The sequence below is a fragment of the Polyodon spathula genome, chromosome 5, assembly GCF_017654505.1.
Source record: "Polyodon spathula isolate WHYD16114869_AA chromosome 5, ASM1765450v1, whole genome shotgun sequence".
Taxonomy (NCBI): domain Eukaryota; kingdom Metazoa; phylum Chordata; class Actinopteri; order Acipenseriformes; family Polyodontidae; genus Polyodon; species Polyodon spathula.
In genome coordinates, this window is record NC_054538.1 from 17477844 (window position 1) to 17502224 (window position 24381).

Below are 24381 nucleotides of genomic sequence, written 5' to 3' on the forward strand. Positions count from 1 at the left end.
AGGAAAATGGCAGGGTAAGTCATACCTGTATGTTTTGGGGGTTATCCCTTCTCCCTTTTCTAAACTCCATTCATTTTCTGAACTTGATACATCTCTGCCACCTGCACTTGTTAATCACTTTTTATTGCTTCTTATATTAAATAAATTGTGATATCATGACCTTTCAACTCTACTTCATGGTGAATTATAGAAGAACGTGGAATCATCAGAGTTGAAAGGTCACAACATTGCATGATTTCTCAAGTCCGGGAAAGTCCACATAAGAAAACCATTCCGGACTGCAAGCAAGATGGCAGCCAATCAGATTGAATTGGCATTTATAGTGTTAAGGGTATTACAAACCAAAAGCTATTCTAGCCCTGGCTGCGGAATGAACTGCCTTCACATTTACTTTCAGGCACATCCCCCACGATCTGCAGTTTACAATGGATCATTTCATTCCAATACAAGGGCAGACTTTGTATTCTTTCAGTTTCCGAGATAATACCGAATTCACAAGCATGGCTTTGGCATTCCTGCATGCTAAAATTAGCATTATATGTGCATTTGGCTGCAATAAGTAGCATTACTGTTTATCATTGGGTATCCTTAACCAGCGTCCTCACTGGAAGGAAGTTTACCTTGGCTTGGACTCTGCAGATGTTTACTTAGCTTGTTTATCTGTTCTAAAGATTGAATTTGTCATCTTTCTTTAAAAAAAAAAAAACCTTTGGGCTTTAAACTAAAACCAATTACAATTAAAAACTTGGGATAACCTGTTGGCTACTATATGTGGACAAATTAAATATAAGTAGAGACCACCAAAACGGACAGAAAAAATACATTTCGTACAGTAGGCCAATTTGCGGCTGAAGCTTTGGTTGTAAAAATGAAGGCTGGTGTTACAATAAGACTAGGTATGAAGCAGCAATGTCCATCTCCCCAATCAATGGTGTTAATCTCATGACAGCATCCCATAACAAAATTTACATGAATAGCTTGAATGCTTTGAGCCTAAAACATGAGTAGAATGGCCATCTACTAGTAATACCTGTTTAAATAATTTATTAGTAGCTAGAAACTAGAGCTGAAACATATCGGAATGTAAAACTTAAAAGATAATGCTTCTCTTCACTCCCAGGGAGTGGACAACTTGATGTATCCAGGTATCTTGAAAGTCAATCATGGAGGGGAGCGTCAGACGTATATATATATAGACTGGAGTGGAGGGCCGGCAGAAGGCTATAATGCCTGAAGCCACATCGTATATATATATATATATATAATATATAATATATATATATATATAATATATATATATATATATATATATATATATATATATATAAATATATATAATTATAAAATTGGTTGTTTTTTTTTTATATACCTTAATATCTGGACCCTTATAATAATCATACTGTTCTCTTCATAAAATAATATCTATCAAGTTTTTTATTATTATTATTATTATTATTATTATTATTATAATTAAATAAAATTATAATTATATCATATATCAACAACTCATAGCTACTTCACATTGACTTAAAATTGGTGACAATAATATATAGTTTTCAAACATATGCAAGCTCTCTCAGCCATGAAGTGGCAAGCTGCATTTTAACCACTGTACAAAAGAGTCTGACTCCTTTACACAAACAGTTGTAGAGCTTTAGAACTGCAGCACTTGCAGTGACCACCTCTACACTTCAAGTCTCTGAATTTCTACTGTAAGTGTGTTGTACGTATTCAAGTCACAGTATAGAACAATAACGAACATAAAACAGTGTTATTTCAATAAATACATTTTATGTGCAATACATTATGAACACTGGTAGTATTAAGGCACAGTTATAAGTGGTATGATTATGTTTGATATTTTGAATTACCTGCAGGTGCTATTCATTTGCTGTTCTTATGGAGGAATAACAACCCTATAAATAACATCTGATTGGTCTAGTATTTACAGGTAACATTCTCAAAAAACACCTCAAACATCAATTCAATGTATAATGTTGTTATTTAACATTTCCGAGGTCTTTACCAATTCAAATAACTTTTATGATTACCGTTAAAACATTGAGAAAAAATCTAACATATGTTAATAATAACATCCAAGTAGATATGCAAAAAACAAAAAACAATGACCTAATTCAGATAATTTCATGAAAATTGTTTTCAAAGATTCCTTTGGCATCAAGTCCATATAAAAAGAGCAACAACGTGGAATTTCTTACTTTTTCTAATTTTCGTAAATGAAATCTCCTTTACTATAAATCTCCAGCCTGACTGATCCAAGGAAAGCAGAACCATGACACATAGGTTAGGTCAGTAAGAATCATATTGTACCATTCAATGAATGTATATGCAGTTTTCATAGGGTTAGTTGAGTTTATCAATTTAGTGTCCATTAAGTGGCATTCTTGATCTGGAACATTATGAAGATTCTAACTCTAATCACCCTCTAGTATTTCTACAATAGACTCAATACCATCAATAACGGAAGAAAATACTGACATTCAGTACTACACCTCGTTTATATACCCTGTTATCAGTCTTGACAATGGTTTCCATTGCCATTTCTTATAATCCTTATTCTATTAAACTTTTTTTTTTTTTTAAAGAAATGGGCAACCTCTCAATAAATCAACTCAAAAGATACTGAAGGAAGAATGGACTTTAGGAAAAACATGATGGATTCTTCAAGTGAACACTAAAAAGTTCAAGGTAAGAAACCAAGGTCTCTTAAAATTCATTGGTAGACACAAAGACCGTGACCTTTGACACGTGCTTGGCCTGGAACGTGCGGTCCAGGTATTCTGACATGTCCAGGTCCACTTCTATGGTCTGGGGCCCGCACAGGCTCTGAACCAGGATGAGCTCCCCGGTCTGCCGGTCGGAGCGCTGCATCACAAAGTGGCCCTTGTTGTTTCCACCCATGATCCCGAAACGCAGGCTATCAGGGCCGGGCCTGCCTGGGGCCGCCGCCGTCGCCACGCGGAACAGAGTGAGCGGGGTCTTCAGGTTGCAGGGAAGGGAGAGGTAATGGAACGAGACCGTCTTGGGAGCCAGGTGACAGGATCGGCTGTCCATTGGGCAGGGGTTGCGTTCACATTGGCTTTGGAATGAAAGAAACAAGATTTATTTTTAGAAATCAGTACATAAAGATAATAAATGATTCAATTACGACAATGAACTTTCAAGAAGGTAACCTAAAAACTAAAAATAAAACTTGTTCACTATCTAACCTTTAATATGAACTGCTTCTAGATGAATTGAATGTTTGTAACGTGATGATCTCCCTGCCCTTCACTGAATTACTAGACTACAAAAAAAGAAAATTATTCATTTACAAGCAAGTAATTTTGAAATACATTTAATCGGCTAGCCTTACAAGAAACGATTTGTTTTTAATGGCCGTTGGCTTGCGCACAATTGTATACCACTGTATACCACGAAATTAACCAGTGGATGATCACAGACACAACGCTTATGTTTAATGTCATTATAACACAGTTCTACACTGCTAAGTAAAAAGGTGCTCTTACAATGGAGTTGTCTTCACATAGCTGACATTCCCATGAGACTTTGGGCACTCTGGATTGACACACTGAAAGCTTCCCCCTGTGTTAATGCAGGTGGTTCCCCTGGTGCAGTTGTGCTGCAAGGCAAGGCACTCATCTACATCTGCAAAACAAGGAAGGGCAATAGAGGATATTAGGTACAAATCAGGGCTTGACATCAGAACTGATACGCCACCAGCACTTTCATGAGACACACTATGACACATTAGAAATGCACTGGTATTTTACTGAATGACATTAATGTTGGTCAAATGTACCATTTACACTTAGGCAGTGCAAAACTGAAGCATTTATTACTTTAATGCTAGGCAAATTCTAATTAGCACTGCGCTCTTTATTTCAAAGCAGGAGCCCCAACTCATGGGATGATACGAGTCCCATGGTAAATAAATCATAATAAGCTGCTCCAGCTAGAAAGGCAGTAGTCTATGAATAAGGCTTTGTCAGGCACTGTTTTGAGCTGGGCTCAGGGTGCGGAAGACTTACCCTCGCAGCTCCTTCCATCGTCAAGGATCTTGTATCCAGCCGGGCAGGAGCAGCGGTACGAGCCGGGGGTGTTGATACAGGCATGCATGCAGAGTCTGGAAGCTCCATCCAGCTGGTACACCTCACATTCATTCACGTCTGTGTGCAAACAAGCAAAGTTTCAGATATGCCATCTGGCCTGAGGCAGGGATTCATGCCAAGCAGCCTAGAGTTTGAATCTCTGCCTGTGTCCAGTAAGGCAGCGTGTTAAGTGTTTTACTGGAAGTCCAGGAGCTAAAGCATCCCTTCAGTAGTTTAACAGCAAACATACTGTAGCGGTGGGGTGGGTATCAAACACTGATCTGGACTATAGGAGGGGGAGAGGGAGCGAGGGATAAACACATAGTCAGATGCCATGTATTGTGTATTGTATTAGTGTGGTATGATTGGTGTGTGGGTGTAGACTGTGTACAGCTGGGATTGGGTGGGAGTATTGTTAGTTAGGTATTGGGGGGCTAGCATGCTAATTTGGGGAATCCTTAGATGGGCAATGACTGAGCCCGGTTAGGCTACATTAGGGTGAACAGCGCTGCTGCTCAGGTTGAGTTTTTTGGGGTTCATAGAAGAGCAATAAATGGTGCTTTAAGTGCCTTTCAACTTCAAGCTTTGTCTGGCTCATTATTTCACTGTCGCCGCCACTGAATCAACCTGCCGATTGGAACCCACAGCACGTCCAGCGCTACAATACAAACAGCCAACAAGTAGCTTTTTCCATTTGACTTTATTACATGGCTAGCAAATTTCTGTGTTAAACTGCCTCCTGAAAGTAAGTGGCTAATTGTCTTTAATACTCTCTAAATTGTAAAGTATAATAATAAAAAATCAATCAATTACCTGAATCTACCTGCAGATGGTCTGTGTTGTTGATTGTAATGTATTGATTGTCCAGCAGATGGCCTTGGTGTTCTGGCAGAACACAACAAGGGCTTACAGTGAAGGACTACAAACCATTTCAGACTCAAATACCAGCTCATGGTGATATACTCAAATGCAGAGTTTTCATTCTGATGGCTTTAGTTTTGGAAGTCCTAACTGTATAATACAGCACTGGATCTGCCATTGTAGAGACCCCTTTGCCCATTAAGACTTCATTATATGTCTATTATTCCTCTAACAGGACAAAATAGTCAAAGAGAGACTAACAGTTAGGCTGAACACCAGGCCTCCACAGTCAGCTCAAATGGCAGATTCTTTTGCCCTGAACTAACGCAGTATTCAACCAGCAAGCACACTTTACTTACTGAGTTTACATGTGCATTTAGGCATCAAAGCCATGTCCTCCCCATTCAAATGTGTGAGGTTTTGTCTGGTGATGCACCTGTGCCTGTGATGATTACACAGCAGGGCAATAACGGTGCCCACTGACTTAATTTCCTGCTACCTTGACAGATGCTGTTGTCCGAGGTACCGCTCATGTGGAAGCCGGCGTCACAGCTGCAGTGCTGGGTCCGGTCGATCTTGGCACAGCGGGGCTTACGGCTGAAGGCTGGGTCGTTCATGGCGCTCCATTCAGGGGGCGCTGCACAGAAAGGAAACATGTTCACAAGCTGATTAATCAAGTCTCTTGCTGTTCTGGCAATGAGCATGGTGTCTGATCATGTCCACCACTCCCCTACAAACAGGTTCATTTAGGTCTCAGCAGAGAATGGGTAACAGGGCATAATTTAATTGAAGATCAGTTTGTGTCTAGCTATTTTTTTCCCTGTCATTTCTTAGTGTACATATAGCTGTTAAAATGCAACATGTGCCTAATTAAACTCCATACCAGCTTTTTTTCAACCTGCTATGCAACAGTAGTTTTAAATTGAGCCCTGGGTTGTTAAAGCAGTTTGGATGATGCTAACCCCCTTCGAGATGCGCAAGCTTTTTGAGAATGGGGGTAACTGAATCTGAGTTTGAGCATGTATGCACCTAAGCAATGTAACAGCAGTCTGTGCTGAGACCATGCTAAGGTATGCCGGTACATTGTGGATCTATAACAGCATGTTGCTGTATTGCTATTGAACAAATGTGTCTTAGCTCTGTAGAGCAGTGAATGTAAAATACTTTGATAACAAAATAAAACAATTCCTAAAATGCACTTTATAACTTCCAAGGTTAGCCAGGGAAAATTGTGGGGCTCTGAAGCAAAGACAGGACTTGACATTTTAACAAGAAACAACCCTTAAGACCACAGACATGGAATATACAAGGCACCTAAAAACCTCATGCTGCCTTTTCTGCTTTCAAGAAAAACACTGTACAGTAACATTTTAAAATATACCTCTGCAGTATAAATACATTAAATTTGCCTCTAAGAATATGTTACAGGGCTTAAAAACCCTAATATAAGCTCTCAGATATTTCTGGAGTACCCGTTTCCATTTGTAACCCAATTTAATCTTTTATCACATTCTTGAATAGGAGAGTCTCACTTACTGTACAATATATGTGTACTTTTTGGGGAATTTTGCCCTGCTGATACAATAGTCTTATTCACACATTACCCAATTTATACCCAACTACATTCATCTTTTTAAAAAAGTATATTCATGTTTTTTTTTTTTAAGTTATGGGACTGATGTTATGAACAAGGATTTTCTTTTACAGTACTGGTAAATCCAGATTACTTAACCTAATATACCATTACTTTAAGCAACAGGATTACCCTGGAGTAAGCACAGATAGTGGTTGATACAAACCAGGATGGATTCCCCAGTGCTGTATAATTAAAACCTGGGGTGGTTTATCACCGTGGAGTACAGGCTGATAAAATCGACCCCAGGTCAAATCATGCCTGCAAATGCGAGTCTAGGAAACACTGACACTACAGACCTGTCAACACCTGATGTTGGCAGTGACTCCCACTCCAGTTCTGTGGGCATGAACACCTGTGGTGGTTTACACCTTCACTGCATGTTCCTCCATTCTGGCACGGGTTACTGGAGCACTTGCTGATGTCTAGGGAGAGAAAGGTGTCAATCCTCAGCTTTGCTTTTGGAATCAGCTGCCGTTTTGACGTTTTGAGATTGTGTTGGCAAGATCCAATTGTGAGTTGATAAGCGAGTCCAGCTGACCATGCGAGGGAATGGTTTACATTGTTCTACCTCATTAACAGCATCTCTACTGCTCTGATTAAGCAATAGGCTAAAAGGTGCTACTCCAGTACACGTTACTGCTCCAAAACATGTAAATTTATTGTAGCTTAACCTTCACATGAAAGGAGTACCTCCAGCTTGCAATGGAAAGAAAAGCATACTGTATATACATTAACTAGAACTTACTGACTAGAATACTGCCCTAGACAAGAGGTTGTCAACCAGGGGTACATTTGAATAAAAATAATATTGCAGAAAAAAAAGTCAATTTTGTTCCCTATGAGCAAATAGAGGTTGCTGTAGTGCAGTGAGGTGACTCAGTCCCTGCCAGATTTTCCTCTAACTCACAGAGCACCAATGCAACGCTCCCGGTGGAATCCTGAACAAAGATCAACGACTTTACAGAACCAGAACGCAGTAGTGAATGCATAGCTAAATCTTGAGAATCTTTTTTTTTCTGAAATAAAAGTTTGAGCAACAATTGTTTTTAATAAGATAAAAGGAATGACAAAGCACAAATGCAAAAAACAGTTATGGTTAAACGTTTAACAAACATGCAAAACGCTTAGGAAAAGCAAGCTTACAAATAATGCTGGTAGTCGGTATTCCTGCCTGTTTAACTCTTGAATGAATGTATACTGTATTAATTAAACCTTTGAGTGTTACATTTATTGATAATTAGTGATGCATTCCAAGAAACTGATTTTATGACTTACCTCACAGTAACAACATGCTTCCCATATCGTACATCCAAAAAAAAAAAAAAAAAAAAACTTTCCAACAACCTAAAGCATAAGTAATTCAATTGCTTAGTTTCAGTAATTTTCCCCATTAATTACGGATAACTTGTAGATTAGTAATGAGGTTGGGATATTTATTAAATTATTCCTACTTATCACTATATTAACAAATGTTTCTTCCAGACAACATTCCCTTTAATGATATATGTGTATATATATATATATATATATATAATATATATATATATATATATATATATATATATATATATATATATATATATATACACACACTGATGCTGTGAAATCAGTGTAAATACATATTTAAAAAATGTAAGAAAGAGTTTGTTGCCTGAAAACAGTTATTGTCAATATATGGTTTAATATAACAAACAAATAAATTACTAAAAATAATTACCATTATCACAAAGAGTTTTTTGCTGTGTTAACCAAGGTAATAGTGGGAATTGATGTGTGGCGTTGATACTGTTTATTGTACTATCTGTGACACACATGCAAACAAAGAACTCAAGGTGTAAGTGGAAACTTAGATAAACAGATGTTATTAATGACAGACAAGTATAAATGTAAAGAGAAATTCAAAGCCACAGCTGTATTAAAAACACCTTAAAAATCCACATATATCCCCCGATATGTTGTTATTATTATTATGTATTATTATTATTATATTATTATATCAATAATAATAAATACGTACCTTTAATTTTTTTCAAATGTCCAACAGCCTTGTTCTCTTTCTTTTTCCCTGCAGCATGATTTGAATAAAGTGTTTTCAAAAATATATGACAACAAATTTGACTTTATTGTGAAAGCAAAGCTGGGAATCCCAGTGTGTCACAGCAAGTTTGTGGGTAAAATCCTCCCTCACTGACCACACCTCTGCATTTGAAAAGTGAAGGTTAACTGTGTAATGAGGAATAGTCACAAAAACTCGATTATAAAATTGTCAAAATGCCCTAACCATTCAGCGTTCTCTACTCAGTCACAAGCTTTATAATTCATCACCTTGGGTAGTCTTAATTCACATACGACCAAAACATCTGTTGTAAAATAAAATATTGCTACAGCCTATATAGAATCAAGTGATATATTTTATCTAACTGTAAAATGTATTGGAATTGATGATTACCATGTACACAAGGAATCGATACTTTTGTAACTGATTTTTTGGAACCCAAATCTAAATGTGTAGAGCTTACTTGCCAGACTCAAGTCAGGTTTCAGACGAGTCAAAGCTTCACTGGTTTAGAAATAACAGTTCATTTAGAACAGTACTTCCCCATTAGGTTTTCAAGAACCAACACCACACAATGTTATCTGATTGACGATACAACAGCACAGCCAGTGAAAGTATGGTAAAAACCATGGTAAAGCTCAGGGAGATACATGGCATGAACATCGTAAAACCAGGGTAAACTGCAACATTTCTATAAACTTTCATAAGAAAAGATTTGAAAGTATGAATGCCCACTACCAGCACCAAAATGTAAGTACACACTTTCACTATCATACATATTAAATACAATACAATAACTAGGCTGTAATGAATTAGTATTGGTAGGAGACTGTGCAATTTGTATTTCGCCTAATGGCGAGAATGCAAGTGTTTGTGTAAAGGCATTATAGAGCAAATGGAAGCCATGCCCATACCGCCTTATTAACTGCTCCGCAGAATACTGGGCCACCCATTAACGAGAGTACTATATGAAGAAAATAACATATATATTTAAATGACAACAAACGCATCAAAAACATCAAAGCAAAGACAAGGTGGAACAGAAACGTATGTTCGATCTAGTTATGGTCACTTCATGGCATTTAATGACAAATGACTGAACGCTAGCTTCTTAAAACCAAAAATATCTTAACAAGCTAATTATACTTCTTGAAAAAGGTTACAGTCAACTGCTAACCTGATTTTCTGATTTTCAGCACGGGACTTCATCTTGTGCTGTATTCATAAGCACTTCCATTTCCAAATAACATAAGCGCTTTATGATCACGGTCCCTTGTGAATTATTCATATTAAATTATTAATAAAAAAGTACAAAAAAAAAAAATACCATAAAAAGTAATTTATTTAAATGTACTGTCAAATAAACATAGTTGGTGTTGACATAAAAACAAACTCTACAAATGTATTTTTAACGGCTGCATTTATTTGTGTAAATATAAATAGTACACCTATTAAACCTACTTACTCGTGGGATTTTCTCATTGAACCAGCATATATTTTTACACATTGCTCTTGTTTCAATGAGATTTTTGAACACAGCTTTTGAAGTAGACTGGTTCTATGTTTTCACCCCAAGAACCTGAACAGACAGAATACTGTACCCTGTTGAGGCGTAATCATTACGGGAACGCAATCCCATGAAAACTATACCTCTAGGAATTTCTCAGCCCTTGCCATGAACACAGGCACGGGAGCCATCAATAGCATGCTTTGCATACTTCCAGGCCATTAGACCATGAACCTATTCAATGAAATGTACACTGAGTTAACTCATGCGTCCTTGAACTGGCTGTACAGCCTTTCACGTTGAATGCTGGCACATGCGAGCAGAGGCAGCTACTGGAAGGGAGAGATAATTTGTTTCTGTGGATTGGAATGTGGGCTGAATATCACAAAACAGATGTTCTCTTCTCATAAGGATTTAATGCCTCTTTAGCCAGAGCTTCTTTCAATATAGTTTGATGTCATGAAATTGCCAATGAAAGACCCCTTATCTGTGTGAGAACCCCACTGTGCGGTTTTGAACCCCCTACTGACAATCCCACAGCAAGCTGAGTTCTTTTATTCGCTTGGGCATTCAGAGAACATTGTCAAGGTTAGAATGGATAGCCAAGCGGGGTTTCTCCTTGGAATGGATAACAACAAAACAGGATTTATAGTGCATGGATGTCTAGAATATGGGGCCTCAGTCAGTGTTGCTAAAATGGGTGACAGAATATAAAAGGCATTTACCTAAGAAAGGAACCCTGTAAAGCATCTTTTAAAATACCATGACAATGCTATGTATTTAATTAGTTTACTTTTAATTAGTTATTTCTAATTACATTACAATCTTTGTTTGGACATTTGTACTGTCATTTCCCAGGGACTTCTAGAGTCTGCTTAGGGAACTTGAAACTGTTTAGTTAAAAAGGCCCTTGGAAAGGGTAATGGCAAAGATTGAGTTTACTAAGAAAAAAAATGCTGTACATCACTTTAGGTGCAAAAATAACATGCTGCTAGTTTAGGTGATGCGCTTTCTTACACATGCACACCTCATCACATAAGATACTGCTGTACCACACATATATTGGGTTCTCTCAGCTAAGTTCCTATCTAGTCTACATCGCACAAACTGGAGCACAAGTGATAACTGATCAACAAAACATACTGTATATTCCACTTATGAATTATATATGAATACGCAGCCACTATTCTAAGCCTAGTCATAATTATTCAAATAAATGCCAACCTTTTAAATCCTTGTCTCTGTATATTTTACCTATAAGACAAACGATAGAATTTCCTTGTGGCAGCTTGTGACAAAGTGCCCACCCCTGTGTGTACTTTCTGTTATATGTTGCGTGTTGTGTGTTTAATGTTGGTGTATAGTCATTGGTACACAGGAGATAAACGGGTCTGTGTAACACAAGTGTTTAAAATGATTATTTGTATTTAGGCACAAGGATTGCACAGCACTTCACGTGCAAGTAAAACGTATATGTGAGCACGGGGAATTGCACTTTATTAATTGACTGATTAGCAGTCGAGTCTCGGTACAGCTGCATAAAAGCAGCATGTTTTCAAATACTTGGGGTTGTGTGTTCGGTGAGTGGAGAATGGAATTGGAGACGGAGGTAAAAATAATCATAAGAATAATAATAATCATTAAAAAGAAGCTCACCATGTTTTGTCTGTATGGTCCGTTTTGTTTGTCCGTTTATTTTGGCTACCAGTGCCGTGTCCTGTGTTTTTGTAAGCTACAACCTTTTTATTTTGCTGTTCTGTTTATTTATTAAATGCTGAGCGAGACCATTCGCTCAGCTCCAACAAACTCCACCTCTCTCTTGTTCTATTTCCTGGCTCTGGTCTGACACCACCCACTCAGGCCGTCTTTGTGACATAGCTACACTACATTCATACCTTAACCGTGACTTATTAATTACTTCAGAAGCTCACATGAAATCAAGCCAGTGGAAGGGTTAGTTATGTGTAGAAATTAAGAACATGTGCAATTCAGTAAAAAAAAAAAAAAAAAAAAGAAAGAAAAAAGAAACAATAAAAGCAACACTGAACAATCTTCCCTTTTGATAACCATAGATATATATTTTTTCTTTTTAAGTTACGCTCCTTGCTTTTTTAACCTTTTGACTATACACTGAGGAGTTGAATTATAATGTGGTACCTTTGCACACAGGGTTAACCCCAGTCCAGATGCCGTTCTCCTGGCACACTCTGGAGCCGGGGCCAACCAGCTGATATCCGGGACTGCAGGTGAAATGGACTTCGTGGTCGACTAAATACTTGGAACCAAACTTCTGCCCATACTGTGGAGCTTCAAGTGAAGGGCATGTAACTACACAGGATTTAAAAAAAAAGATATTAGTTAGAAAAGGGAAATTCAGAATGTTTACATAACCATTTCCACCAATGGCAGAATAGCCCTGGACCAGAAAAGCCAAGGTAACCTTCTTGAAGAACTTCCTTTAGAAAATGTATTGTTGACAGTCTCACTCCCTTCCAGAACTTACAGTGGCTCTCAAAAGTATTCACTCCCCCTTGGACTTTTCCACACTTTATTGTGTTACAACATGGAATCAAAATTGATTTAATTAGGAGTTTTTGCCACTGATCAACACAAAAAAAGACCATAATGTCAAAGTGACAAATTGAATCTACAGATTGTTCTAAATTAATTACAAATACAAAACAGAAAATGATTGATTGCATAAGTATTCACCCCCTTGAGTCAATATTTGGTAGAGGCACCTTTGGCAGCAATTACAGCCATGAGTCTATTTGGACAAGTCTCTACCAGCTTTGCACATCTGGACACTGCAATTTTTGCCCATTCTTTGCAAAATTGCTCACGCTCCATCAAGTTGGATGGGGACCATTGGTGAACAGCAATTTTCAACTCTTTCCACATATTTTCAATTGGATTGAGGTCCGGGCTTTGACTGGGCCACCCCAGGACATTGACCTTTTTGTTTTTAAGCCACGCCAGTGTGGCTTTGGCTGTATGTTTGGGGTCATTGTCCTGCTGCAAGATGAATCTTCTCCCAATCCCAGGTCTCTTGCAGACTTCAGCAGGTTTTCCTCCAGGATTTCTCTGTACTTTGCAGCATCCATTTTGCCCTCTATCTTCACAAGCTTTCCACGCCCTGATGCAGAGAAGCATCCCCATTGCATGATTCTCAGGATGATGTGCAGTGTTAGGCTTGCACCAAACAGCGTTTAGCGTTGAGGCAAAAAAGCTCTATTTTGGTCTCATCAGACCATAGAATCTTCTTCCACTTGGTCTCAGAGTCTTCCACATGCCTTCTGGTAAACTCTAGCCGAGATTTGATGTGAGTTTTTTTCAACAATGTCTTTCTTTTTGCCACTCTCCCATAAAGGCCAGTTTTGTGAAGCACCCGGGTTATTGTTGCCGTATGCACAGTGTCTCCCAGCTCAGCCGTGGAAGACTGTAACTCCTTTAGAGTTACCATAGGCCTCTTGGTGGCCTCCCTGACTAGTGCCCTTCTCGTCCGGATACTCAGTTTTTGAGGATGGCCTGTTCTAGACGGATTCAAATTTGTGCCATATTCTCTCAATTTCTTAATAATGGACTTTACTGTGCTCCGGGGGATATTCTATGCCTTGGAAATGTTCTTATATCCTACCGGATTGGTGCTTTTGAAAAACCTTATTCCGGATTTGCTTTGAATGTTCCTTTGTCTTCATGATGTAGTTTTTGTTAGGAAATGTACTAACCAACTGTGGGAGCTCCCAGAGACAGGTGCATGTAACCTGAAATCATGTGAAACACCTTAATTGCACACAAGTAGACTCCATTCAACTAATTATGTGACTTCCTGTGGCAAAGCGTAAGCCTTACACATGGAAATATGTAGTTTATTGTATGTTTTTGTGTTAATTGTTAATATTGATTTAAATGTTTAGCTGCTGTGGCGCTCCGCTGGGGACGATTACCCGTCTGTGTGGAGCAGCAGCTGAAAGCAATCAGCTGTTCCAGCAGGCGGGTGGGCGTGTCTCAGCGGAGCGTCAGTATAAAAGCAAGGCGATCGCTGTGATCGGGGCTGCTGCAAGGCCTGACGTTTTCACGGCACATTTTGATTTATAGTTTGTGGTATTGTGTTTTATTTTGCACTTTTTGTACAGTTTGCTGTATTAGTCCTCTATGCATTATCATCGCTGGTAACGTCATATGACCACCTTTATTTTACTTTCGTTTTCTGTTTGTGTGTGAATAAAACCTGCGCGCCTGTGCTGGCGTTTCAACACCGCGTCTGTCTCTCTGTATGCTTGAACATTGGCGACCTACACGCGTGACACGAGGAAGACCCTGTCACACTTCTAAAGACAATTGGTTGCACCAGAGCTTATTTAAGTGTGTTACAGCAAAGGGGGTGAATACTTATGCAATCAATTATTTCCCGTTTTATATTTGTAATTAATTTAGAACAATTTGTAGATTTTATTTTTCACTTTGACATTATGGACTTTTTTTGTGTTGATCAGTGGCAAAAACTCCTAATTAAATCCATTTTGATTCCATGTTGTAACACAGTAAAATGTGGAAAAGTCCAAGGGGGGGTGAATACGTTTGAGAGCCACTGTATGTGATTTCAGAACCTTTCATAACCTCATACTCTTTTTCATGGTTTAACAGCATGGCTTAATCCCCAAAAGTGTAGCAGATGTTATAGGCTGAGTTGAAAGGAACATTATGGAGAGGAATTCACACATGCATTAGGTCTGTGTTATTCAACCTCAGTGCTTCTTTGCAACCTGACTTATAGAAAAGGTAGAAATAACACATGTGGAATTTAATTGGAAGAGTTTTGTGAATTTGTTGGTAATGCTTTATTATGATTCCAAATAAGGTATATAAGCACTTTTGTCATTTCAACTGAAGAATGAAGCTCTTACTTACCAGGGTGTCACAATACTTGTTAAAGGCAGTGTGCACAATGTCACTACTGTAACAGACTCATAGGAAAAACAGGTTGTACCAAGAGCATGGCACCGAGCAGGTGGAGTCTTTATACCAAAAGAATAGGATTCTACAAGCATCGGTCAGTTTCGTCCTATTTCCCTATTAAACGTAGAAGGCAAGATTTTCTTCAGCATTATGGCTCAGAGGTTGTCAACCTACCTATTAAAGAACTGCTTCATTGACACTTCAGTACAAAAAGCAGGCATTCCAGGTTTCCCAGGATGCTTAGAACACATGAGCGTAATCTGGCAACAAATTCAATCAGCAAAAACGGAGAGGAAGGAGCTCCATGTGACATTCCTGGATTTGGCTAATGCATATGGTTCAGTGTCACATGAACTTCTTTGGGCAGCATTTGATTTTTTCAGCGTATTGATGACAATAACAAATTTATGAAAGCCTACTTTGGAGATTTGCAATTTAGTTTTTCAACTACACTACATGGCAATGCCTAAAAGTAATAATGGCAGGATGTACCATTTCTCCACTGGCTTTTACCATGGCAATGGAAGTAATTATAAGGGCATCAAAACTGGTAGTGGGAGGAGAGCGCTTGGCTTCTGAAATGCGACTACCACCAATTCGAGCACACATGGATGACATGACAACAATGACTACAACAATAGCCTGCACTAATCGGTTATTGGGCAAATTAACCAATAACATTGAATGGGCACAAATGCAATTCAAGCCCACTAAATCAAGGAGCATCTCTATAATTAAAGGCGTTCGTGTGGGAGAAGATAGACAACAAGCAGTGGAAGGGTTGAACAGCATAGACAGCAGCGCTTTATCAGGCAAACTGGAACTCTGCTGCTTTCAGTTTGGTCTACTGCCAAGACTGCTGTGGCCACTGACTGTGTACGAGGTTTCTTTCACAACAGTAGGGAAGCTGGAAGCTTTAATCAGTCCATATGTCAGGAAATGGTTGGGAGTTCCATGCTGCCTCAGCTGTCTTCGCTCTAACCAAGGAGGTTAAATGCACCATGGTCCAACTGAAAATGACATTAGTAGAGTCACGTCACAAATGCAGCACCTGTTTTGAAAACTGGAAGAAAGTGGGCAGCAAAGAAAGCCATGGAAGATGCAAAGACTGCTCTTTGAATCAGTGATATTATGGGGCAAGTTCAGCATGGAAAAGGAGGTTTTGGTCTCAGTTCAGCTCCTCCTACATGGCACAAGGCAACCCCGGCTCAACGGAGGAAGCTGGTAGTCAATGAAGTGCAAAAGCAGGAGGAGAGGATCAGGTGTGTAAAGGCCAATTTCCAGGCCAAGCAGGGAGAATGGATGAGATGGGAAAGTGTAGAACAACGCAAGATCGTCTGGCAAGACCTATGGACAATGGAACAGAGCAGGAACAGTTTCCTCATCAGATCAGCATATGATGTTCTCCCATCACCACAGAACCTAAACCTCTGGATGGGTGAGGATCCCTCATGTCCTTTGTGTTCATTACCTGCAACATGAATGCACATTTTGAAAGGAAGTAAGGTGGGTCTTAGCCAATGACGGTTTACTTGGTGCCATGACCAGGTGCTACGATGTTTGGCCTTAGCATTGGAAGACAAGCGTAACCTGACCAATAAGTTGCCACCAGTTCCATCAAGGCATTACACACAAAAGACAATATTCCTCCATCCAGGAGAACAACCACAAAGAAAAGGTGTTAAAATCAAGCCTCGCTCAGGACAACTGGAAGCTGCTAGAGACTGGAAGATGCTGGCAGATGTTGGTCAATGGCTTATATTTCCACCTGAGATTGCCACCACTAACCTTCAACCAGACATTGTCTTGTGGTCTGGATCAGCACGCCTTGTTCATCTGGTAGAGTTAACAGTGCCATGGGAAGATGCTGTGGATGAGGCGTATGACAGGAAGAAACCTTGGTATGCTCAACTAGCTGCTGAAGCGGAACTGCAAGGATGGAGAGTCTGAGTTTACCCAGTGGAGGTGGGTTGTCGAGGATTTGTCGCACACTATACAGCCCGGTTTCTCAGAGATGTTGGGTTCAGTGGCCAAGAGTTGCGTTGCATAGTGAAGAACTTATCTGAAGCAGCAGAAAGGAGCAGCATCTGGCTGTGGTTGAGACGGAAAGATTCTGTATGGGGATCTCAAGCACAATAGAAAGAAAGCAACGCTGATGTACACGTAAGTAAGCTGGGCTGAGCTGAGTGGGGGATGGAGGGGGGTGATGCTGGGACGCCAGAATCACTGTTAAGCCCTATTCAAGTGTTGTGGGCTGGTCAACGAAACACCAAGGATGGAAGGTGCCCACTTGAAGACCCCAGAGATGTACCCTACTTAGCTCAATCCAGACGGTTGTCATGCTGATGCGCTGGGGAGACCGCACTAGCTTGATCCCCAGAGCCAGCATCGCAGCCGTTGTGTGTGCTGATGCGCTGGGGAGGCAAAATGAGCTGATCCCTGGAGCCAGCATTACACTTCAGCAATCAACACCAGACAGAAGGATATCTACATCATCAGATGGAAAGCAACGCAAGTGGATGGAGATGCAGATGGATCACATTGGTTTACTGCAAAGCTACGTCTTAGTTGGTGCTAATCCTTGCGAGAGCCAAGTTCAAATCAGCATGAAGTTAAACATCTACTTTCATGTAATGGAAATCAAATCAACACTAATACTGGCATTAGCTGGTGTAAACTATTTTAAAATAGCTTTACAGTTGATGCAAGACGATATGTATGTGATACAAAGCAAGCATACACAGAGAAGATGGGATTCATAATGCTGACAATGAAAATGTTTGGATAGAGTCTTATGGCTGCACTTTCAGTTCCTTGGTTACTAGTGTGAGGGCCGTTCAACTGCCAGGCATATAAACAATCTCCCAGACAAGCTGACAAGGTGGCCCCATTAAGGACAGATCATAAAAAACACATTCACAGTCCACAAAGCCATTTTCACACAGGTAGTTACAAAATCTCAAAATGATAGGCAAATCACAAACATTAATTCGTTCTCAATGAGTCACTTGAGGTTGCCATTTTCTGTGTGAATATATGGGGATTGCGATATGTGAAAACATATCAAGACTGAGGCTCAGGCAGGTATTGCTGGGTGCTATTAACTAGTGGATTCACCCATAAACAGGCAGTCCCATTTTGCGGCTAACAGACTTTCCTTGGAATTCAAAGTCTTACATAGATTTGCCATATTCTGCATATCATAAACAGACTGCTAAAGTGACCTGCAATATATAACTTAGTTGTTCAGTTCTAGTTTTGTTAAACCAACAGATGTTTTGTCTCCTTAAAAAAGCAAAAGTTAATTCAAGGAGGTAACGCTTTGAAAATGCGACCCAAAAAGAAGTCTCATGTGATGTTTTTCTTTGACAGTTTCTAAAAACGTTACTGACAAAAATGCTTGATATATTAAACTGGATTTACTTAACCCATAAATTGTTTGACATGATTATGTTTCATTGAGTTACATTTTTATTAAAATACATTTACATTATTAATACAAATACTCCGTAGAACGCTCTGCAGATATCTAGTTAAAATGTCTACAGTTTTTTTTTTTTGCATATTTTCCAGCAGATTTGGACTGCCTCTACCCATAACCATAGATGTATAATAAAGATATCTACCAACTCATTTCCTCAAATTGTTTGCAAACCTAAAGAGTAAGCTGCTTTAAATGCCTCCCTACCTTTTAATGATGTTCATGTTGCAATTACTCTACTGAGAAATGTGTTTTTTTTACAATGAGTTTAGGAGCAGCTCTTCAGTTCTAGTTGCCATATGTAACACAGGCTAGATCAGCCAAAGTGTCTTACAAGTAAGCTTGCTACTATTTGATTTAAATTTTTTTGCCAAATCGATGAATAATATCGACGTTTATTTTAGAAACAATTTACCTTTTTTTTCTATCTTTATTTTTCAATTCAAGCAGAGAATGGGTGAAATTGACCTTTATGCTTAAGACTTTTTATGGCATTGAAAATAGTCTCATTTAGCAAAACTCCTTTATCATATTCAAAATGCAACAAAACCATGGTTACCAGCATTCTAATTGAAATAACGTTTCGTCACAGCAGAGCTATACCTTGTGAAGATAAAGATCCTACACAAATTTAAAAATGGTCTCAAATAAGCCACAGAAAACGCAGCATGTAAAAATGTATTAAACAGCATAAATTTATGAGTAAAAATAATATGCACAGCACAAAACATTAGATAGTTTAACAGAAATAACTGCCACTTATTATTCAGAGTCTGAGCCCGCGTCGTCCTGCCGTGGAGACTTCAGCTGTCGGCCAGGGTATTGTGCACAATATTCATTAAGCGTTTTCCCCTTGCGCCCCATTTTCAAATCAAACTAGTAACTGTCAACGTATAACGAAAGCAAAGGTTTACATACACCTTAACATGCTAATTTCAAAGTAGGTGCTTTGAATGACAGATGCTGTAGCTGGCAAATGAAAGTGCACAGTTGGTGCAGGTCTTGATGATTGATAGTCATTTAAACAAATGAGTGCATTCTAGCGCTGCTTCAGTCAACAAGGTCTGTCAGAACAGGGTGAAATGACTGACAGTGAAACTACAGTACTAATGGACCACTGAGATGACTGACAGCGACCCCTAGCCATTCAGAGAGGAACAGAGACGGGACAGACAAGAAGTATAAAAACTACACAAACGAGAGGATTTCTAAATGATTATTTTTGGGAAGAAATTAAAAAGGCAAGTGGTTTTACAGACATTTATCCTATATAAATTTATTTAAAACAAATTCATATCAGTGGTTAATTCGAGGTTTAACAAGCTTTACCGACTAATACTGAAAAGTAGCAAGCGTAGTTATAAGTAAGCGCCAGCACCATCTACAGCTTACATTGTATTACCAGCAAAAAAAAAAAAAAACGTGATCCAGAGTTGCAGATCACTATATGGCACTGTCTCTTACTCCTATGAAGACATGTTTGCTGATTTAGCCAATGATACTTAAATCTATGGCAGGCAGCTATATTTTAGGGTTAGTGGCCCAATACATTTCATTAACATTGAATTGGTTGATAAATCTATGGCAGGCAGCTATATTTTAGGGTTAGTGGCCCAATACATTTCATTAACATTGAATTGGTTGATATATTTTTGTTAGGACTTCAAGCAGCATCGTTGTACAGTACCTTCTGTTAAACACATACCTGTGTATGGCTCTGCAGCTGGCGACTTGGACACAGAGGTCTGTAGAGCAGCCAGTTTGCTTTTCATAATGCGGAGCCCTTCCGTAAATCGTGCTTCCTGCCCTTTCAAGAGCTTTTCCATTTGGCTGACCACAGTCACAATATGTTGTCTATCCAGACAGTTCTGGTAAAAAACAAATAATTTCCATCAATATCACCAATTCAACAAATTACAGTTGTTTTAGTTTTTAACTCTGGAGTTTGTTTGTAGGTAATGTACCATAGAACCTGTATCGACACCAGGATGTATTTAATAATATTACGATATGAATGCTTACTCTAGCCTTCCACACATTGACAACACTAGCAAGACATTTAATATTCATGTTCTTTCTTCAGGTTATTCTGGGTTGACCACAATTGAATGGCTTGACTGTCTTCTGTATAAAGACAGCTGGACTGAAGCTGTTCAACAGATGATGTCGGACCGAAGTCCAAATGCTCATTGTGTATGTCTTGGAAGGCATCCATGCCTTTGTATTCGTCTGGGTGGATTTCAATAACTCAAATGCCATCACTCACTTTAAAAGTGATCTGGAGCACTCTCTTGTTTGAGATTCATGACTTTTAGCTACTATGAGATTACTTACCCAAAAAAACCCTGAGAAACAATTACCTACAGCAGTGAAAATTGATGGACCTTCTGATAACTAACAAAATACATGTATATATAAATAAAAGCTGTACATCTATGTTTAAAAGATTAAATGCTTACACCTTTGATGAAAACACTTGTTTACTATTTAAGCATTCAACATATTGCATTTATAGGCATCTTTACATTGTAGTTTGTACTTATTTTACATTGATTCTCACGTAACGTATCCTATTACAGAGGATCAATGCCTCAAGGTGCAATAAATTAATCAACAATGCAAGATCCTAATAAAACAGTAACATTTTAGTTAAATGTTCAAATAATATGTTGGTTTTAAGATTTTAGTAAATTGTTGGCAGAGTTAAGGATACCATCACATATGTTTATCATAAACTAATATTTATACTGCAGAACAGGTTATAAGGCAGCATGGTAATGGCTCCCATTTGCCCCATAATGCCATTACACAAACACTAGTATTGTCATTGTAAGGTGGAACACAAACAGCATGGTCTCTTCTTCTTAACTATGGCTCCTGACTACAGCGTTATAAAGTGAAAGCCTTGTGATTAGGGTCAGGAATCTCAAGGTTATCAACTGTCCAGAAGATAGTGATTTCATGTTTAGCCAACAATAATAATGTTAGCAAAGCTTATTGACAGAAGATTACTGACAGGGCTCAAGGATACTGTAACAAGTGAGCATTTTTTCATGTTATTGTCACACTGATCTGTGGTGCTACATTTTAGATGTCCCTTTCATTTTGCATGATAAATACAGTTTACATTAATTCACTTCCTCTGCTGTGATGATATGAAAATTAATGAAGGGTTGTGGAGTTGTAATTAAGTGGATCATCTTACAGTACTTTAAATATTAGTCCTCTAGACAGTAAATTCAATACAAGAAGTAACTAACTGTATAACAACGTGGCACAATTTTGAAAGAGCTTCCTTACCCTAGGCTTGGCCATGTATGCTGATAACAATTTTAGTGAAAGTCTCACCTTTCACCATCTGTTCACATTGCATAATATTGCTCTTGTTGTTTTTGATGGTGCATGAATGTGCCATTGTTTTATTTTATAACTGTGTTTTAAACAGTATATCACAAAAGGTAAGAAAGTAAACCCAGGTAGATTAGATGGCAATCAAAAAGATCTACTAATTTACAAACTAAAATAGCTGGAATTTTACAATGTTTGCTAAAATATACATATTTGCATATTCATGCTTCCTGACTGCAGATTTCGTTTAATATTCTTTTCATCACAGGGCTTTTCAGAAGAATATAACTCATTCCTAAACAGCCCATATGACAGATCTTGAGAGCTGCATTATCTATAATACAACAGATTTGCATTCCTAATGGAAAACGCTTCAAAAGAACAGGTCTGGCCTGAGACAGTTCTTTTACTAATCACTCTGGAAATTCCAAGAAGAATTCCATTCCAGCTATCAAGGAGAAGCCTTGTGCTTCTTCAGCATCACTAGCTAACATGAAAACAGGATTTACTGGTGATCCACAGACCCATAAAACACTAGCCTTAGTGTACCGTAGTGTATAGTGTACCGCTATTCATTTGTGAAGCGAATTTCTTATGAAAATACTTTTTTTTCACGTTACTGCATCACAAAATGAGATTGAAATACATTCACTTGCCTGGCAAAGGAATGTATTATGTATTAATATAGCCGTTTACGTTAAATAGTCTACAGCCATAGCCAGTAATTTGACATTTTACTAAAACGTGTAACTGAAAAAGCCACAGTGGGTTCATACATTTCAGTTTCTCTGGTTAATCTGTACAGTTTCTACTTTTCTTTTACTGGCTGGCGTGCAGCGAGTATTAGGCTACGCTAAATCACACAACCAAATGAAAGATGCAAAAACTTACCTGTGCTGCTTGAGAATGAGGAAAAGCTGTAAAAAACAGTATAAATAAACAACCACAGTGAATTCCAGTGGTCATGGTTATACAGAAAAAGAGACCACTTCAAAAGAAATCTGTGGAAATATTGTTTTCCGCAAAGTGCATCAATTGCTTATGTGCAAAAGCAGTTGAAATTATAGTTCAGCCCCCTTGTATATGAACGGTAATTTATAAATGTATTTATTATATTATAAATTATGGTGATCAATTTCTCTGTAGGCCTACTCAGTACATGGTGCAATTGTGGTAAACTAGATGTGTCTTCAGCACACAAAACTAGCGAAATACAGACAAGTTACGTCTCAGAGATGGACTGCAGTAAGCCCTCCCACCAGTTTCCCACAGCTCGCTAAATTACCGACAGTCTTCTAAAGCTAACAAGTCTCCTCTTCAAAGAAAGTTCGAAAGCTCAAGCAATAAATGTTAGCAGTAATAGATATGTCTGCGCCAATATCTATGACGTCAATTTTTGTAATTCCACAAGCGACTATTAAGTGGGTATAAAATATTTTTGCTGCAACGCCATTTATACGTTTTTGTTTGTTTTGTTTTTACATTTTTCCAATATAGAAAAGCCATGCCAGGGGAATATTTAAAAACGTAGCTTTTTTGTAATTCCTAATTGTGAAAGGTACCCAAGTACAAGTGATGTGGACAAGTTACCGTGATGTAAGTAGAATCACGTTCTCCTTCCTAGACGCATGCTGTTGTCTTTAGAAATAAATAGTGTGTAGCAGACTCTTAATTGTTCCCCACTTGCTTCACAAACTTTCCAAGAATGCATTTAAGTGTAGATTGGAAAGAAAATTGTTCCAATGGAAATAATGCTGAAAATATGTTACAGCTTTTGTGCTGCACTTTTGTGCTGCAATGATAACATAAACAAGTGGCACATATATAAAAAAAAAAAAAAAAAAAAAAAAAAAAAAAAAAGGTTTTACAGTCAAGAGCTGAAAGGTCAGGGTCCCACAGGCATTCTGGAATGAGAAAATTAAAGATCATAGTTATGATTCTCCAACTGCATGTTTTTTTTAAATTTATTTTAGTTTTTTTTTTTATTATTATTGTTAGAAGACATTCAGAGACAGTTTGTGCCATTGTGTTGAATAGAATAAAGGACAAAGGAAGCCTGGAACCTGGAAGAAGCCATTTAACAACTGCCTGCATTAAGTGCATTAAGTGGTTTAATGGATGAGACGCACATTAACGTTTTGTTATTCCAACACACACACACACAGCATTAGGACAGCTTTGTTTACCACCAACAAACCAAACTCTGTGAGAAATCAACAGTGGAGTGACCACATGTCTAAACTTCATGGTCAATCTTTGGGACCCATTCTCCTTTGTATTATCCCACAAGTGCAATAGTCTAGTTGTAGCAACACCTGCCAAAAGAGGTCAGGCAGGAGTAAAATTCTCACTGGTGTTCCCGTGGCTGGTTGGTAACATTTGGGTTTGACGGGTTATCTGGGGCTGATTTTGAGGGTGCAG

At 38.4% G+C, this 24381-nt stretch overlaps 1 protein-coding gene across 4 annotated transcripts; it reads right to left on the minus strand.

Annotated features, from left to right (window-relative positions):
• Positions 1-1623: 1623 nt before the first annotated feature.
• Positions 1624-23278, minus strand: LOC121315650 (fibulin-7-like). 4 transcript variants are annotated; one of them, XM_041249920.1, is made up of 10 exons: positions 22852-23278; positions 20318-20480; positions 12330-12500; positions 8627-8674; positions 6906-7031; positions 5473-5610; positions 4926-4997; positions 4053-4190; positions 3531-3669; positions 1624-3100 (listed from the first exon to the last, which is right to left on the minus strand). In XM_041249920.1, exons 1-10 carry the CDS (start codon positions 22924-22926, stop codon positions 2728-2730), a joined length of 1443 nt encoding a protein of 480 aa, XP_041105854.1. In that variant the 5' UTR covers positions 22927-23278; the 3' UTR covers positions 1624-2727. The 4 variants fall into 4 exon arrangements, with proteins under 4 accessions (XP_041105854.1, XP_041105855.1, XP_041105856.1 ...); XM_041249921.1 differs by lacking the exon at positions 8627-8674 and having other exon boundaries at positions 1625-3100; positions 22852-23277; XM_041249922.1 differs by lacking the exon at positions 4926-4997 and having other exon boundaries at positions 1627-3100; positions 22852-23276.
• Positions 23279-24381: the final 1103 nt, after the last annotated feature.

Excerpts from the sequence above, each read along its gene's own strand:
- LOC121315650 (XM_041249920.1), bottom strand. The coding sequence starts at position 22,926 with ATGACCACTGGAATTCACTGTGGTTGTTTATTTATACTGTTTTTTACA. Across the intron at positions 8,675-12,329 it reads GGTTAACCCTGTGTGCAAAG|GGAAAAAGAAAGAGAACAAG; the intron begins GTACCACATTAT and ends ATCATGCTGCAG. Across the intron at positions 4,191-4,925 it reads CCATCTGCAGGTAGATTCAG|ACGTGAATGAATGTGAGGTG; the intron begins GTAATTGATTGA and ends GTTTGCACACAG.